Source organism: Osmerus eperlanus, chromosome 1, assembly GCF_963692335.1.
Source record: "Osmerus eperlanus chromosome 1, fOsmEpe2.1, whole genome shotgun sequence".
Lineage (NCBI taxonomy): Eukaryota > Metazoa > Chordata > Actinopteri > Osmeriformes > Osmeridae > Osmerus > Osmerus eperlanus.
In genome coordinates, this window is record NC_085018.1 from 20026864 (window position 1) to 20046046 (window position 19183).

The 19183-nt window shown below is 41.3% G+C and overlaps 1 protein-coding gene across 2 annotated transcripts; it reads right to left on the reverse strand.

Moving 5' to 3' along the window:
• Positions 1 to 58: 58 nt before the first annotated feature.
• cfap20dc (CFAP20 domain containing) lies at positions 59 to 18975 on the reverse strand. Of its 2 annotated transcripts, XM_062468670.1 has the most exons (17): positions 18782 to 18975; positions 18582 to 18671; positions 18322 to 18415; positions 18084 to 18156; positions 17126 to 17240; positions 16844 to 16997; positions 16180 to 16326; positions 13163 to 13293; positions 12433 to 12559; positions 11488 to 11613; positions 11267 to 11401; positions 8865 to 9202; positions 6516 to 6851; positions 4485 to 4727; positions 3442 to 3503; positions 1160 to 1254; positions 59 to 208 (listed from the first exon to the last, which is right to left on the reverse strand). In XM_062468670.1, exons 1-17 carry the CDS (start codon positions 18800 to 18802, stop codon positions 84 to 86), a joined length of 2412 nt encoding a protein of 803 aa, XP_062324654.1. In that variant the 5' UTR covers positions 18803 to 18975; the 3' UTR covers positions 59 to 83. The 2 variants fall into 2 exon arrangements, with proteins under 2 accessions (XP_062324654.1, XP_062324663.1); XM_062468679.1 differs by lacking the exon at positions 1160 to 1254 and having other exon boundaries at positions 88 to 208.
• Positions 18976 to 19183: the final 208 nt, after the last annotated feature.

Here is a 19183-nt window from a genome sequence, read left to right on the forward strand (position 1 = left end):
GAACACATAATGTATAGGGATATAGGCATATAAATAAGACAATTTCAATCACTTTTATGTGTTTTATTATGAAAGGTTTTAAATCAGGCCAGCTCATAGTACTTTCCAGTATGGGGATCAAAATAGCAATTTAGACAGGGATCATAGAGCAGATTTAAATATTCCTCCTCGTTCTCCTCTCTGTTCTCCTTGTCTGAGCCATCAGCCCCTGTAACACAAATAAAGGTCTTCACTAACACAAATACACACAGAATGAACTATACTGCACAGTATGTAGACACAATCAATGGCAGTATCACCCACAGAATCACCAAAGGAAAAAGTTTGTATCTGCTCTGTCCCTGATGAACTATTAGTAGAAGGAAATGGCTCCAGGGAGATTTGAGGGTGGGGTGACCTTCTGCCCCAGAGCGATGGGAGCCTTTCTCCCACCATCTCCAACACTCTTCCTTCATCAATCAAGACAGGGACTTTTAAGACATTCACACCCAAAGTCACATCATGAAGCTGTAAAAAGCCTCTCAAAATCTAATTTCACTTCTTGCTTAAAGCACACGATTTTAGTTGTTAAACTGACAGGCTGTTAACTACTAAAAAGGTTATAGAATGCTCCAGGAGGAACATTGTCATCTAATCAGAACTCAACGATGATAATGAAAACTAATTATAAGACACAATGTGTCAGAGGTTTAAAAATTATGTTGTAAATGGAAAAGGTTTCACCAATTAACCTTGCAGGCGCGTCTTCTGAGCCCAGCCTTGTAACGAGCACATCTCAGCTGACCTATAGAGCCCTGCCGAGGACAGAGCGCTCCAGTCGCATGGGGGTTTTATCCTTAATTGGAGCCCGTTTTACAGCCCTCCTCTCCACGCAGTGCCATCTTTACAGGAGCGTAACATTTCCGCCTGTGTAACCTCTGACCCAAGTCAACGTTTCCATTAGTGCTATGCAGGCTAAAGCTGCTATCTCTCTGAGGTTTCTGGACAAATCAAAATGTATGTATTCTGTGCATGTCCCTAGCATTTGATCACTCTCCCTCTCCCCCTTCATCATGAAAGTATCAGCAAGTGAATGTGTGCTGTTTTCATTGTTAAGGTAATTGAGGGTTGGGGTTATCTTTGGAGAACTGGATTCAGGGTGTCTGTGTCTCGCCAGTACCTCTGGTAGGATCCTTGTGATGGTCCCAAGTGTCCCCTGACCCCTTAAGCAGGCTGGATGAGAGAATGGGAGGACTGAGGACATTCATCCATTCTCTTGGAAACAGAGATCAGAAGACAGCCATTACAAAAACAAACATAAGCATAAAATACTTCCTGTAGATATCTCATATTATTATCTTGACATGATGTCCTCATAATCTCCCCATCTTCTCTGCTAGCCCCGAGTGAGCCACTCCCAACCCCCTGCTCTTAAGATCCTCTCTTGTGTTCTTACTGGCTACAGTACAGAGGCTTAGCTGTAGGAAACTATGGCCAGCTGTGATCTCCAATTGTACACTCTGTGGTCCAGGGCAGGGGGCTCAACCTTGCCCCTGGCTGTAAGTTGGAGGTGGATGGCTCTATATTATTTGTCTCTGGATCACACATAAAGTTTAATCGTGAAACATCATTGCAGGGTTTTGGGAAAAATCTTTCAGAACTTTCTTTTGGACAATTTAATTGAATATTACAGGATAGTTTCTCTTGGAACAGTCCAAAGCAGATCAATACACCACCCCAACATCTGACAGATGGGGCCGAAACTGCTCAAGGACTGTTGACATCCATGACCAAATGGGATTTTCGTGTTGTGGGCTTGTGTGTGTGTGTTTGTCAGAAGAAAAGACAGTGAAGTACCAATACACATTTCGCCCTCTCAATAATGGTAGGAGAGGTAGATATTCCCCACTGAGGAAGCATAAATACAGTTTTTAGTCTTTCACCACTGTGTTATATACAGCACTCAGAAGAAAACCTCCATGGTCAAGGTTGATTCTCACTTTACAGCCACACACCACACACAGAAAAGTCCTCCTTTGATGATTTAAACACACATCAGAAAGTAAAGATAAACTTTACCACATGTAAGGATTTTTTTATTCTAGATATCTATTTTCACCAATGGTATCTTTATTTTCTAACTCCTATCTTTACAGAACACCCAGGGATCGTACATTGCTATGTGGCACCCAGCGTGGCTAGAGATGTAATTGTTAAATAAATAAAAATCTTTATATGTATAACATTTAGGCAAAACGGATAAATAGGACAGGGAAAAATCCTCTTGGTCTGTGTTTTCCATTACTGTCAGGCAGAAAAAATTTATAATATCTTGCCTTCAGTTTATACAACAATGAGACGAAGGCTTTTCCATTCATGATATATGCAGGCTACATCTGTAAAGCTAAAGGTTAAAAAAACTATATTGTTTGGCATTCCTGTTTATGTTCAAAATAGCCTTTTCTGAAACAGCGGAAATGCCACTCAACATCTACATGACAGGATGTTTAAGGGATTCAAAGCTCGTTTGCCAGAGGGAGACACAAAAATCCCACACAAAGGAACATGTTCAATGCGTTGGAAAAGCACTGACAAACCAGAGGTAGAGCAGCATTTCAGTTGTCATGGGGAGGACTACCACTCCAAACAACAGACTGCAGCACTGCCAGGATACTCAACACCATGACAGATCTCACTTTCAGGCTTCACAATGCTCAGACTGCAGAAAAGCAAGAAAAAGCCTTGACACAGATTCAGTATACACATATGCAGTAATGGTGATGGTCTTTGATTTGTTCCTGCAGTCTGTCCTAAGATACCTTCCCAACAATTATTTTCTGTGTTGACTTTAGATCTATAAAAAGGAACTATTATTACATTTACAGGCATGGATATCTACACATGTCCACATGAGGTGGCCTTGTTTTCATCAATACATTTTTTAAATGTTGGTGGACTATGCATAATTGAAGTGGTGGAAGAGTGATGCAATAACTTTGTCTCCTGTGTAACATGCTTGATGAGGCGTTGGTACTTGACTAGGCTTGTGCTCTGGCTGCTGCAGCAGTGGGGAGCCAAGCTAGCCTATGAGGAGAGAGGACTAGATGACACCCCCTCTCATCGGGAGGGGCACCCTGTAACCCTGCATGGCAAGACTGGTCCAGGCACTGACAGCCAGGTGACTGAAACCAGACCTCTGTGTGTGTGTGTGTGTGTGGGTCCAGTACCAGAAACACTGTGTTAATCACCCCTGACAGCCAGAGCTAATAAGCGAGGCTGAAGTTAAACACTAACACCAAGGCAGAGCTACTGTGGAAATGTTTTCATTTCCCTTTATCTTCTGTTATTCCCATTCCATTGCGGTTGATAAACACAATAATATAAAAAAAAGTGTGTAATGAAAGAAAGCCAAATCTGATTGGCCTAAATTAATACACATTAGTATGCACGATCAATGCTCACCTTGGATTGGAGTGTAGGAGAGGGTTCATTTCATTTTGATAGTGATGTCCTTGATTGGATGGCTGGGTGAAATGGAAGGACACAATAGATGAGGGTAGTAGGAGGCAGTGAGGATCCATCATGTACTGTAGGTTCATAAAGCGTTTGTCTTCACATAATAGTATATTTTATATTTCGTTTTATAACATTGTAGTAAGACTATGTGATGGTGATCAGTTTCCTGATCACCATCACACCATCACATCACACCCTAGACCATGTCTAACGGTGGCACTGTTGCTACATGTTTTCAATACAGAACAGAAGAGTAGAATAACCCTGTGTAACTAAAGCCTCAAAACTAACTAAAAACTAAAGGTGAGCAGGGAGAGGCCTTGGCAGCAGCCTGTATGCCCCTTGTAATACAATTGTTTTTAAACTACTAATAATGGCATATGACTGTATTGCTCCCCATTGTATGAGATTGTATGAGATTAAGTATGATATTGACACGGAATGACGGCTTGTGCCTTAGGTCTGTCAGTCTCAGTGTGAAAACAGAAAAGGCCTGTGTGCAGTTTTGATTATAGTTCTACAGCTGGGGTTTCTAAAATGAAGGCATCCATCAGAGATACAACGGTCTCTACAGGCTTGTGCACTTAACTAAGGTATTGTCAGCTATTGTATTTTCCTGTAGCAAGCTGCATAGTGAGGAGGGCTGCTGGGGATTATTTGGGAGTCAATAAGGACATCATGTTCTCATATTCAGCAGTGTTGCCCATTTGTAGCTAATTTTGGAAGAAGGTTTTGTATGTAATACCATGAGAGCATCACAAACTAGAGACAACTGGAAATTTAAAGATAGTGGGAGTTAGGAGAAAGATGTGATTAAACATTCACATCAATAACACAGGATTCCTGAGGCTCCTCCTGAACATGTATGAATGGAATTGGCCATTGGAATGAGTGCCTGTTAGGTAAGAATGGAGGTTTGTAGATTATGAATGGAACTGAGTGAAATCAATAACAACAGTGAGCGTGTGCAGGATACAAATGGGACGGACCGCGGGGATGAGTGTCCAGGTGGAGGTGTCGTCACTGCTGGTGCTGATGCTGACATTGCATTGGTGGATCTGGGAGGAAGTGAGACCTGTTGCTCCTTCCATCTCCTCCTCCTCCTCCTGCTCCCGGCGCAGACTTGCCAGCATGCGCAGCTCTTCCTCCTCCTCCTGCATGTGCAGACTGCTCAGCAGATGCAGGTCACAGCTGCTGGTTCCGACACGCGCCAGACTCCTCTCCCCCTGCACCTTTACACCCATCGCAACAAAACCAAGAGAATTCTTACAATGTTTATTTTACGAAATCAAGAGTCTGAGAAAATCCCCTGTGAGGAAAAGAGACGAGGTGTTTAAACCAGAACATGGGGTACATCTGGACAAACCACCTACTGGTTCGTGGCTCAGAAGAAAAATCTATAAACAATATTGATTCAGTACACTTCTAAGGCAACTTGATACCAGACGAGCAACCCAGGCATGATAATCAAGGGCTGCTTCTGAGACAAAGACAAGAGGAAGGCTAAAATGTTTTTTATCCAGCAACCAGGAACTGGGAGGTGAGGGCTGTCTGAGACTGAGCTGAAGGGTCTGAACCTGGGAAAACCCTGAAGCAGCCTCCCCTGTGGCCCTGTGATCCGTCCACTTGACTGTCCTCTGATCCTGGTTTCCCCCAGGAGCAGCAGAAGCCTCCTCAAGGTGAGACAACCCTCTCTGAAATCCTCCTCAGTGCAGCGTGACAAACCTGCTCTCAAATCCTGTTCTGCTCTCTACGGCACATCACACACTTTAATATGAGCAGAGAGGATGAAGAAGGGGAGCAGCACGACACGATATACGATGCCACAGGAGGCAGCGCACAATGCCCACCGTTTAACAAGCTTCCCCCCTTCCCCTCTTATCCAAAAATCACAGATTAAATTAGCAGCCTTGGAGCCCAGCCTGTCCACGGGAGACTGTGGCATGCACTGACTGTCAGAACTACTCTCTGTCAACAGGAGCCTCTCTCTTCTAGCCTCAACCTTTCTCTTCACACAAACATTTACCTTTTCACATATTTTTGATTCCAGTCTCAGTTCTGAGTTCTGAGTCAGGTTGGTCCAGGTAAACAATGCCCTCCTCAGAGAGTCACAGCAATCATTTTCGGCACTTTCACTTGTAACTTCCTTAGGGTTTTTATCACTATCCCAATATTCTCCCATGATCGTTCAAAGCTTTCTCATTCTTCCTGCACCTCCAGAGATTATTACGGCACCTCCAGAGATTGGGGTGTTGAGAGATCAACAGGGGTCACAAACTCATCATCCATCAGAAAGAGAACTGCACTTTTCTGAAGGCTGCAGAAGGTTTAGAATAGTGCTTCTGACATTTTTGAGGAAGAATAAATTTATTTTGGACCCCCCCCTCCTATTATCCATTCCTTCATAGCCCCCCATGGGGATTTTGCCCCCACTTTTTGAGAACCACTGGGTTAGATGATTCAATCAGCACAACAAAACGTTTTGTGTTAAACGATGTCCCTGAGTTATCCTTGGTTATAATGCACCCAAATAAGTGTATCGATGATGTTGAAAAAGTGCTGATAATGTAAAAAAGCACCTGAGATAAGGGCTTCTGATCAGCTAGTGCTCGGGGCCTTCAGTGTTGTACAATCTACAACTCTGTAATGATGTAGTCTACAATATAGTTAAAAAAGAAACAGGGTAGAATCACATGTTGTTTTTGCACAGGATTGGACTTTGACTGGACCTCAAATTCCCTATGTGGCATGAGACAGCGTTACCGGGGCCACCTGGAGGAGCGATTATCGAGTGAACAACCTGACAGATGTTCAAATCACCAGCACCAATAAAATGTGGAATATTGTATCTAACAGTGTTAACAGAACTTTCTCTTCTGAAACCATGTGCTTCCATCCCGGGGGATGAGCTGATGAGGAGGTATGGTACAGCCAATCAAAATCGGCAGCAAAGACACCAAACAGGAAGTTGGGTCATATCTCAGCCAATCAAGGATCTGAATACTAAATAACTGTACAACCTGCAACAGTCTGAAGTCTCCTGGGGGGATCTCTTTGAGGGAGGTCCTGCTCACTGATGTCCTGCATCTCTGGTCCCGGCTCACTCCCTCAGGTCCCGGGCCATGGCCCTGGGTGGTTGTGCTGGGAGAGAGACAGCGGGTTGGGACCATCCCTGCCACCTCTGCACTCCTGCTGGATGGAGAGTCGGCTGGGATGGTCCGTCTGATAGGTGTGCGGTCTGCAGCACTGGATTCAGGCCTGAGAGGAGTGTCCCCACCTGGACTGGATGGCCTCGGAGTGGCAGGAATGTAGACAATACTGCACCTTTTTTGAAGGAACCTAGTGGAGGCCTCTTCCTGTATGGAAAACAATGAATCAGAAAAACATCTTTAACTTTCCAGCAAAAAAATGACTTTTCTGCAACTTCTTTCATTTGTCTAAAGTTAGATTTTAATTTGATGTTTTCTGTGGAGATAATGGATATTAAAATGTCCAAGCGGTTTTAGGTCTGATTAAATACAAGAGACATCTAAAACTGCATCATGGTGGGTCTGCTGCAGTACCTTGAAAGGAATGACTTCTGCATAGAAAAACTAGTCATTGATGAATGAGAAATAAAGTCAAGCAAATGTGACTTACTGGACCTGGGATAACATCACAAATTACTTGCAATTAGGTATGGCAGTATGCTATCTAAAAAGGCACAACATTAGTGTATCTAGCAAAGGCGATGTCTTTAAACTTGCATGGCTTTCATCCTTGCTAATGGTCTTCTTATGTTTGGCTTAAAAGCGGACAGTTCTATTTGCCTTCTAATGAGGACAACCTGGTGAAAGGGCATATTTGACTCCTTCCTCAATCCCCATTTACTTTTCATCCCTCCTCTGATAAGATTTCCTACCTTTACTGATAGAAACATTCCATCCACTTCCACTTATTTGTAACCTCATTTCCCTATACCATTATGGATAGTAGTGGATCTGCTGTTGAGAAGAGCTGACTGTTAATACTTGTTTAGTAACTATGTAATATATATTTACTATATTCGCTAGTTTCTGTTGGGTTTTAAACTGTCCACAACAGGCCACAAGAATAGGTTAATATCGGTTTTCAATGTTAAAAACAGTAATGTAAGCATGTAAGCAGCATGCTTCTCATTTTTGGGGAATATTCAACCCCCAATAAACTACAGTGCATTGAAAGGGTCCACGGACTGTCAAGTAGAACAACAAGGAAAGAGTGCTGTTCAAGAGTCAAATGTTTAGTTCTCGCTCAGCAGTTAGGGCTGAAACCAAACCTCCCAGACATCAATCACAGTGGCCTAATTAACAGAAGCAGAGCATATGTATCTTGAAAATGAAATGGACCTCAAACAAAACTGAATTGTAATTCATCATGTGTGAGTATACCCAATTGGTCTAACTACTGTTATGGTTCATAAAATGAAAGTTGACATACTATTTGATTACTGTATGTATATTCAGAAAAACTGGTTCCAAGTTGTTTTATTTTCGACTGAAAGAGATTCCAAACTTCTCCCAAACAAAACAAAGCTGTGATGTGTTTTCACCACAGAGTTGTGTGTAAACCAGTCTGACCTCAACTCCTGTGTCTCTCCCAGAACTCCAGCCCCACATACTCAACACACTCAAACTACATGATGCTAACACTCACATACAGGTAGGTGTGTTTACAGGAGTAGGATATGCAACATATATTTCACCCAAACTATCTGCTAGAAATAGAATAATGGTTATAACTGGAAACAGTTAGTGCCTCTAATGGTTCATAGCCAATGGCAGAAATAGAAAAGAGTGTAGCCTAGGTTGGTAGCTTATTTTGGCACAACATGAATAAGGGCAAAGAGAGAGAAAGATTACCACAAAACAACTGAAGATGTTATTTTCAGTCCAACTGTGTTCAACTGCAAAGACTTCACTTTAGAACAAAAAGGTTCACAGATGAGTGAAAATCATTAGACTAAGCCAAGAAAAGAAACATTAAGAACTCTTTTTGAATATTCAGCCATTCATAATCAATTTGATCATTAATGTAAGCCTTAAGTCTGAATATTTAATTATATTCTTAAATTTAGAATCAGTAAAGACAATCAATTTTCCTGTGAATAGATCTACTGTATAATCTCTACTTTCCCTTGAATAGATCTATTGTTTAAAAGTCATTTCACTTTCCACTCAGCCTTTTTTTATTCAGTAAAATATTTACATTACAGTATTTCATTAGTCTTAAACTTCTATAATATCAAAGTTGAAAGTAAACAAGTTTACTTTTAAAACAGTAAAAGTAAAGGTGAGAGTAACTCTTCAGGGGCAGTATGCTCATGTGTGCGCGTGTGGAACACACCATACCTCATCACTCTCACTAGCAATGAAGTCGTCCTCTGGCCGGGCTCCCCTGCATCCTCCAGTATCCATCTGTATGTCAGAGATCTCCAAATCCTTCTCCTCGTCTTTCGGCTCTTCTGGCTCCCGCCGTCCCTGCCCTCTCCTGGCAGAGTGGGGCTGTGAGGCAAACGTGAACACCTCATCCATAGAGAGATGGGGCTCACTGCCCTCGTCACTCCCTCGCTGGAGGTGTGAGGGGAGTAGGCCTGTGGGGGGCTGCCTAGACTTGGGCCTGGCAGGAAGCCTGGAGCAGGGATGCCAACAGCTCCTCTCCTCCACAGGACTGTGAGACAACACCTCATCTGGAAGAAGAGCAGGAAGAGAACAAACATGACTGTGGTCTGGTTGTTATCTCAGCATTCTTGTTGACTCGATGAGCTAATTTGATGATTCTAAGATGCAACAAATTGTCTCTGATACTAAAACAGTTGCACCTCATTTACGACACACAATTCAATTATGTTTTGGGTCTCAAGAGAAGAGATCGTACAACGCACGAGTTAGCACTTCAAATCAATAAGCATAGTGCACAATACACAGCACAAGCCTCTTGTGTTTCTCCTGTGCTAGCTAGATCGAATAGAGAACAATTATAGCAATCTAATTACAGGGAGAAATTGATCCCTCTTCATGTCTTCATCAGGAGGCTCCTGTTGTTCTCAGTTCATTTTCATATGGAAATAACCACCTAATCACAATATGGCAGAGTGAAATGAATTCCATGATACTTGCCAAAAGCTGCATATTAATTTCTCCAGTGTAGATATATTTTCGGCAGTTTTGTTAATAGCTGTGTAATGCCTTAATGAGCATTTCAAATATGCATTAAGCAGAGCCGAAGCCTTGGAAACAATGCTAATGTATTTGTCTCCGGTATGCAGGGAGAAAAACGCGTCGCCTTGGCAGAGCTGGGCTTACCCGCCGGCACACAAACGACATCATTAGTAGTGAGGGCGGCACTTTGCTGCAGAGTCATCACTCACACACGGATACTTCCGCCTAGGGGGTCCACCAGGCTCCACGTTCAAAAACACCCAGGAAAAGGCCGCCTTAGAGACTTCTTGTCCAAGCTGACTAACAATGTTTGCTTATTGCGCTGGCGATGCTGCATGTAGCTACTGTGAAAAACCAAACTCTGAGATTTTATCAGGAAAGTAAAAAAATGCTAGCCTGGTCCTAACCAGACTCTCGTACATTGCATTTGTACAGAGAGTCTGGCCTCGCTCCATTGACAAGCGTTGACTTCCTTGTAGGCGGGTACTCTGTTGAAGTTTAAAACTATTGGATCTGCCCAGAGCCACTCTGATCTGCCATAACCAATCGCTAGCGTTCGCCTTAGCCAATTCCTTCACCACTACTGTAACAGAGCTAGCTGCCGTAGCTGGAAAATCAAACTGTTCCCGAACCCCGTGGGGAGGAGGGCCACAACATCATGGCCACCAACAAAACTCAGCAAAACTTGTTCTTGCTCCGGCTTTAGCTGTTGGATATTCGGCAGTGTTGCCACAACGGACCGAATGGCTTTGCTCGCATCTTTCTCCGCCGCCATTACGGAACTACAACACAAACTAGCGCACGGCATCAACATCATCGTTCTCAGCCACTCCCTCTGTTCACTGATTCGCCGGTAGAAAATCACCCTGAAAAATCTGACTTACGTACCTCATGGCCAGACCTATGTACAGAAGCAAAAATAAAATTGAGCGGAAGTATGTAGGAGGGCAGAGCCAGGCTAAAAAAATGCTGCCAGACTCAATTAAGTTGCCAGAACTTTAAAAGAGGAATCAAATTGACTCAGGGCCATCAACAGTGTCAAGAAAACTGTTCTTGACAGCTGGCAGGGCTCATGTCAATCCTGTCACCTTCACAATCAGAAAATCGTGGTGCAAGGTACAATGCATCACACAAGTCCCACGTTCATGGGTATGAGTGACTACACATTCATAACACATTTAGATGTCCCAACAGTGTAATCAAATTCTGTAACTGCCCACGGTGTGGTGGACCCTGGACCCAAGAGGCAGCTCTCTGACTAGTACTTAATGTTCCATTACCATTAATGAACTTACTGCATTCAGTTAGAGGCCACGGGTGTGCTATTGCCTGTGGGATCAGCCCATAAATGTGCTTCAAACACATTAAGCTCACATACGGGTTCATTTACAGTTGATGGGTGTCGGGGTAAGTGTGTGGGAGGGGGGGAATGAAGTTTGGTCCATAAAAGGCAATGGAACAAAATACTCTTTATTGTAAAACCACACTTGCTGCTAGCAAGCAGTAACTTTACTGAATAGCCTAATTGAAGATTGATTGACAAGGCCACGTGTCAGACAGAAGACTCTACTTTCTTTGGATTAGAAACCGACCTGTTGGCCGGCCTTCTCTCGTCTGTCTGAGGTCCAGAGGTTGTTGGCTCCTCTTGTCCCTGCTAGATGGAGGAGCTGACATCTGACCAGAGGCTCTCATGTCTCCACTGAAGCCACGCACCATGTCAGATGTCCCTTTGTATTCCACAGACAAGAATCATTCACACTGTAAGAAAACCTCCTTGAATTATGTGTTTTTCCATTTCCAACACAAAGTTTACCTGTGGGAGCTGGCTTCTCTTTCCCAGCACTGTGAAGCCGTAGCCTCCTAGAGGCCAGCCTATCAGAGGCCCTATTTCTGTCTCTGGGGGGCTGAGGCTGCAGACTCCCTGGCTGCACCGTAGACACTACAGGAACACATTAGAGAAAAAACATAGAAAATAATTAAAAATCACCATCAAAAGAAATCGGATGTATTCGAATTCCTGTGTTAGTTACTACAGAAACACAATTTTATACTGTATATAGTACAGATGTATATATATACACACACGTGTGTACAGTATGCATACACACACATATGCCAGCCTAAACCCTACGACAGACAGAAATATTAAAAAAAAACCTTGTGAGGCAGTGAAGGATATATATAAACACACACACACACAGTATATACAGTACATTGCATTTGCTATGAAATTAATCAGTGCAGACTTCCTCTTTTGCATCCCATCCCACTCAAAATACTGTATATCCTTACCAAGTCTAATATTAGCAAATATAGGCCAGACTACAATATGCAGCTGCCAGGACAAAATACAACAGACAGTTGATTTACTAGTCAGTAAATAGTTCTGTAACACACACACTTCTGTAACATACATTGATTTACTAGTCAGTAAAGCCAAGTCAAGGAGCTTTAATAATTTGAGTCAGTTATTTCATGCCATAGTATTTTTTTAATGATAAATAATTGCTTAAAGTTAACAAGGGATTGGTAATAGGTGGCAGTGATCAATTATGCTGTCATCATGGTAAAGTATTTGAAATATGACAGATCTACCATATATTTCTTACAAAGTTCTTATATCAATAATTGTAAAGCCAAACATCTGTCAATTTGACATTGATTTTCCAAAGCTGTGAGACTAAACTAGCAATCGAGTCCTCCTGTGAGTTTAGTAGTTCATTCTGGTGACGTAATAGCAGATTAGTCTTTTTCTTACCTGACAGCTCATGAACAATGTCATTCTCCTGGGCACAGGGACAAGGCTGTCTCTCATTCCTGTCTGCATTATTCAGTCTTTCTACAGCAGCCCACATTTGGCTTGGTCTGGGCTCAGGATCACACTCCTGGGAAATGTTTAATAAAATACACTTGAAAGAGACTTTGGAGTTGGATCATGGTAATGACACAACGCTAATGAGTTAGATCTACATAAAAAGCTTTTTCCTTGTGATAAATCCACAGGTCTTCTTGAAAATAACTTTTGGCAACACTTTACATTAATGTTGCATTAACTACCATATTAATGCCTTCTGTAAAATATTGTAAGTAGATAGGAATTGCTATGTTATTGAATGTTATTATTTGCTAGTGGTATCTAAAGTTTATTGAAGTTTATAAAATGGGTAATTTCGACCTCAAAATTTGATTGGTTGATAGCAGAATAATGCACCTTGTGCCTATGACCACAGCACAACCCATGAGTGTTTTGGCGATAAACAACACCCTCTCGTGGTTTATTGCTTCAATATACCACGCCCTCCTGTGTTTTTTTGCTTTAATGGGACACAGAATGGGGTTTACTGTATTGGGCAAGTGCATGTTGCAAAGAGGCAAGTGAAGGTTGTGGTACAAAACAAGATCAATGTTATATCTTACACATCTACTTAAATACAGCAAACTAAGAAGCATATTCAACAATGGACTACCCTGTTAGGTGTACGGTATACCTCTTGTGGTCCACTGTTCTTTCTCCCAGTGAGAGGGGGGGGTCCTGCGACCCTTGACCCAAACGCTATGTGGGAGGCTTCTTGGGTCCTCAAGCTTCGTGCGCTGGTCAACCGGGCACTGCCTGACTGATCTGTCAGGTACAGAGAGATAGCACATTTTTCATCACAATGGTTGTAGCTAAACATGCTGAGCCAACCGATCCCCAGCGAGGTTCAGTCTGGAGCAGGAGGAAGGCAGGAAGGACAGGGCTTGACTGGTACCATGGCCCTGGCTGGCAGGTCTATTAGTGTCCCTGTGTGCCAGTCTTCATTTGCTCAAGCACCACTGATGGCAACTTCCACTGACACCCTCTGTCTGATCTCTATCAGAGCAGACACTTGTTCTCATCAGAAAGGGACACAAAGGCTGTTTTCAGTTTCATTGGTGCCAGTTATAAAGCAATAGGTGTATTGGAAAGTGTTGACTGGGGAAAATGTCCATTTTATATTTCTTAAGGTTTCATAGTAACAGGGGAAGGTTTCATAATTCTTAGATTTGTAAAGAAAAACCAAACATGGGCTTTATGTTTTTACAGTCACTTGCCAGTTTGGTAACTGGATGACCTTGAAGGAACAAAAATGCGATTGGTTAGTACTATACCCAGAGTGTGATTGCTTCTCTCAACAAAACAAATATTTTTTGCCTCTGACAAACGTACTGAAGCAACGGTAATTAGCAACGGTCTTTCTTACACAAGTAGATTTGGTGCCTGCTTCAATAGCAATCATTTTAAATCATTATTAGGCCTGTTATGCTAATAATACAACACAAACTAGAGAGGGTACAATTTCTGGGGAAATTGTAGGGTGTGCTTGCTTGCGTCGGTTGCACAGGGGTCCGTTTTATAATGACATTTTTACAACTGATATTTCTGTATTTTATATAAAAATGCATACTTATTATTTATAAAGATGACATAGATTTAAAAGCATTTTTTTTTTGCTGCTCATTTACAACTGAAAATACGAGTGAGGTGTAGAATGAAATGGATGTCTTCTCATTTCCCCTGCAAGAGGCAGCCTCATCGTTGAAACAAAACGAATAAATTGGGCAGACCGGTGTAAAAATTGACCTAATCTCTATGATTTAAACGTCCTTTTAAGTTTTTCCCTTCTCGTGATATTTTCATGCATTTAGCCTACTCATTGCATTCATTCATTAATAAAGAACCCCCTTTGAAGATTATTCTACGACGTTACCCGGCAGTAGAAGATGGAATCGCGATTCAAACAGTACCATCTGCTAACTGAAAATATGCCCCCCAAAACGTAAATAAGCTTGACATTTATTTAGTGGAAAATCGCTCATTCATAAAAAGCTCACTGGTAGCGATCATTGTAAGGTAACAACGCAAAATGCGATATAGCCCTGTGTGGAGAAGCTGCCCCGATAAATTGTACTACTACGGCACAGTACTAGACTACTGCTGTGTTCGTCTTGGTAGCGATTGCGTTGGTTGAATTGGATTTAACGTTCCATTGTACGGTTTAAGCTGAAATTAATTATTTTCATGAACAGATTGACAACGTTTAGGCTGTGGCAATGAAGTTGAGGTTAGTAGTTAGATAGACTTTTGATTTAAGTAAGGGGAGTGCCGAACATGTTCTGTCGCCGTTTGACTTCCTACAGTTGTGTAAGCTAGATGTTTTTGTAGTGTGTCTCACGTAAGCTACAGCGTTGCAGTGAGCTACACTGGTTTGAAACCACAGGTAATGGTAATTTCACCAACAAATCGTTTACTAATGTCAGAATAAACCCTACAACGAAAATGTATATGTGAGGAATGTTTATTTTAACGATTGAAAACAGATAACGCTACATCATAGACCACTGTAGTATGTGTTGCCCGGGCAACACAGGCTAATGTCATGATGCTAATACTTCAGTGAAATAGTAGACTACTGTTTCCGAAAGTAGATGTACTTCCTTAATAATATCAGCTTATATTGTACATTACACATCACAATTGTGTGTCATATCACAAAGTAAAATTAGTAAATAGTTATCACCTGGCCTCTTTGCTTGTGGCGTTTCTGCAGCTGCCTTGCAGTAAAGCTATAGTTAGCCTAGCTATCTCCCAGAAGTTAACGAGCTGCTAAACTAATATTCTGCTAGAGGTAGTCACGCGAGTTTTCGTGACGTTAGTGACGTAAGTAGCGTCATTGTCTGTGGTTAGCAAGTTAGCCACCGTTAGCTTCACTTTTCGACACAAAAACGTAATTTCTACTTAAACCGTGCAACGGAACCTAAATCCCAATACAAGCAACTCAATCGCTACCAAGACGAAACTTTTGACACCTACGTTGTCTATGTAGGCCAAATATTGACTGAGTTTTAGGGGGGCAAAAAGAAATAAAAATAATAATAATATATATGTGAGAGAACAAAGGTTGTGCTCTCGCCGAAGGCTTGAGCACACCCAATTATGAGAGCTTATTTCCATGAAAACTCAGTGTGTGATTGCTCTGGATTTCTATCGCCACAGCCGGATGAGTCACCATGACTTAGACAGCTGTCAGAACAAATAACTAGTTTTTTGTACCCAGAATGCAAGCCTGCAAGCATAACTAGCTTAATATGACTTATTATAGCAAACGCTGCTCCAGAAGAGTTAAAGTGCTCTAAACTGTATTTCAAATAAATAGCCTACCTGTCACACTACCTCAGATACAAACTCAGATCAAGCTGTACAAACTGAAGTAGACAGAACTGCTCTCCCCCTTGTTTCTGCACAAGAGTAATCACCTATAAACTAAATGATTGTGCAAGGATATTTATCTATCAATAAACTTCTAAATCATACTTAATTTCCTTGAACACCTGTCATTCCTTGAAACTAGTCAATGACTTATTGCTGTATATGATAGTGAGAACAGTAATGATTCCTGGAGATGCACTCAGTTGCAATATACAAGAATAACATATCAACTAAGTTTCTTCTTCTTACAAGCCTTGTTTTATTTGCTGTCTCACCTACCATATTCACAGTTCACTGGGGCTACCCTTGCACCTGCCAGTCTTATTTTCTCCATATTCAAGACTTGAGTCACATGTTGTACATCAGACGGAAACTGGCAGCTCCGGGGAATAGGATCTCTAGGACCACTCCCACTGAGGAACAAGTCTGTGAAAGGACAGAAAACAGGTCACAAATTACACACATGTGCTTCTCAATTTATATAATTTCAAAAAACAATGGTAATCCCTAGTATTCTACAGGTGAATTCACCAGAGACAACGTGGCTGCACTTTGCTGGGTCACATCTGTCCTTAACAATACCATTCCAGTGCTCTCTGGGTAATTATTTTTTTTAAAGTATGGCAACCTCCCCCACTGCTGGGGAAAGTTACACGCACACATCATGAGATTTATACCCAAATTCAATCATCTTGGCTTGCACTTCAAAGCACACAGGAAAGTAAACACTTCACAGTTAGGATTCAAAAGACAAATTCAAATGAAAATGTCTGAGGTGTTTTCGAGGGTGCAGATAAGTTAATTATAAGTTAGTAATGAGATGAGTGTCACCAAGAAACATCAGACTGTGTGGGTGGTTATTCCTCCAGCGATAAGGTGAACTGTCTAAGCTCTGTTTTGGCAGGAACCATAACTAGGCGTGAGCTGTGACTGACTGCTTTACCTCCAACTGAGGCCCCTGTAGGCTCCTCCTTCATGGTGAAGATTCTTCTGAGCTTACAGCTGGCAGATAAAGTGATGCCGTCCAAGCTCAAGAAGCCAGCTCCTTTAAAAAGCTCGGCGATGAATGAAACAAGGTCGATGCACATGTTGCACCACTAAACACCAAAGGGGGAAAATGTTGCAGAAACTAGTTTGAAGTGGTAACATGACTAAATAATCAAGGATTTAATATAACATTGAGGGTGAAAAAGGTTCAATTTTTTTAGGTAATACACACACTCACAATGCAACGTTTCAGTCCAACAAAAGGTATCCTAGCATGCAAAGGCGTTGCAGAGAACTCTTTATGAACAGTTGAAAAGTAAAGTCTTCTTTTAAGATGCCCAGAATCAGTTATTCTGAAAACACAAACTCAATTAAAAACATTGTGAACAGAAAATATTAGCAGTTTCTCATTTTCAATGTAAGGTTTTGACTTTACACAGCACAATGCATCCCCTGGTTGTTTTAAACATGTCATGAAGGAAAGAACTCACTTAACGTGCTACTTTATTTTCAGCACCCACTCTCACAAATTAAAAGGAAGAGAGATTTTGTGAGTTCTGTTAGTCACAAAGAGATCAATTATAACATTCTTGAACCTCCTTAAGTATAAGCAGAAAAAACATTGAACTTTTAAATAGGTAGCAAACCTTGTGATGTAGCAACAAGGGCTAGTATTTAGGAAGGTCACATAAAAAAAATAATGTAGCAAGAGAATAAATAACGCAGACTGGGTTACATATTTCCAACTGGGTGCCAACGTCTGACTCTACAGGGAAAAACTAACAGTATTTCGATCGAACATGGAGCTTCTGAATGATTACTTGATTACCAGAGTAGACCATGGGGCCTATGATGAACTGCAATTTCTTCAGCAAGCATTTTAGAATAATTACATGGTGGTGATTGCTTGTAAAAAATAACTAAAAAGTTAGTTAGTTGTGATCAGAACACAATCACAATTCTGTGTTTTTATCACACAAGTCTGTGTCTTTTTTAATTAGTCTTTCAAAAGATTTAAGTAATAAAAGAAAATTGGGGGGACTATTGCCAAGGGTTTATGAAAATATGTGGGTTAGCTAATATCTGTATTACTGTATCTAGGCAGATCTTCCTGACAAAAATGGCCTTCATAATGTTAGTCACTAATTGAATGTATTATCATAAAATAAAAACTTGCTGAACAAAAGCCTACTTACACAAGCTCTGTCGAAAATTCTTTACATAGAGGAACATTCAATTGGAGGACCAAGAATCTCTGAACAAGGCAAACTGTGAAAACAGAAATATCTGTTTAAACACCATTGCTGATGAACAATTGAATTCTGTTTTTAGTACTTCTAAATCAATAGTAATAACAGCACTCTGAATATCTAGCACCAACCACAGAATATTACTACAGATGCTTAAACAGGTGATTTTAGTTTTTTCACTTACGAGACATTTTGCTATCCTTTGGCATCTGCATTTTAATTGTCTGACTGCTACCATCCAATATGTACACAAAGCCTTTGACCTCTTTGTCAAAGTCCTATACAGAAATAAGAACCCGTATTAGGCTATATAATGCACCTATGCAAAGAATAGTCTAACATTGTGTTCAACGGAATGCCTAATTAATACATACGGTGTAGTGTTTTATGTAGCATAGGTGTACAGTACTGTAACACTTGATTAGTATGAAAATGAATACTCACTTTCCTTATTGCTGACTGCCCTCCACAGAGCTTCCATTTTGCCACAGGATCTTTGCCATGTGCACTGAAGATCTCAACCACAGCTCCACCCTTGGATATTGCATAATATCAAAGGGGTTAACTATTAGAGGCTATTTGAACAGGATAACGATATCTTGTTTTGATTGACCAATCAAATCAATGGCGACATTTACACTCACCTGATAGTCATTCTTAAACATGTTTAACTATATTTCTTTCCTCGTCAATGGGGTCTGGATCAATACAAACTTCAGTCATGCCAAGTACGTTAGCAGGTAACAAGCCTGCTAGCTAGCTGGTGTTACATATAGAAATGTAGCTTGCTATCGTTATCCAGCAAGCTACTAGTAGTAGTGTGTGCGGGCAGTGCTGCCTAGTACAGGACTTACTAGTACTAGTAGTAGATCTACTAGTCCTCCCAGACAACAACATTATACGCTGCGTCTTAAGCTACTGTACACCGATAGTTGACTCATTCTGACTTGGTTTTGTATTATCAAATCACTAAAGTCACTAAATCCATGAAAACATTGAAACTCATTATATATATATATATAACATTTGTTGCTAGCTGAATCGCT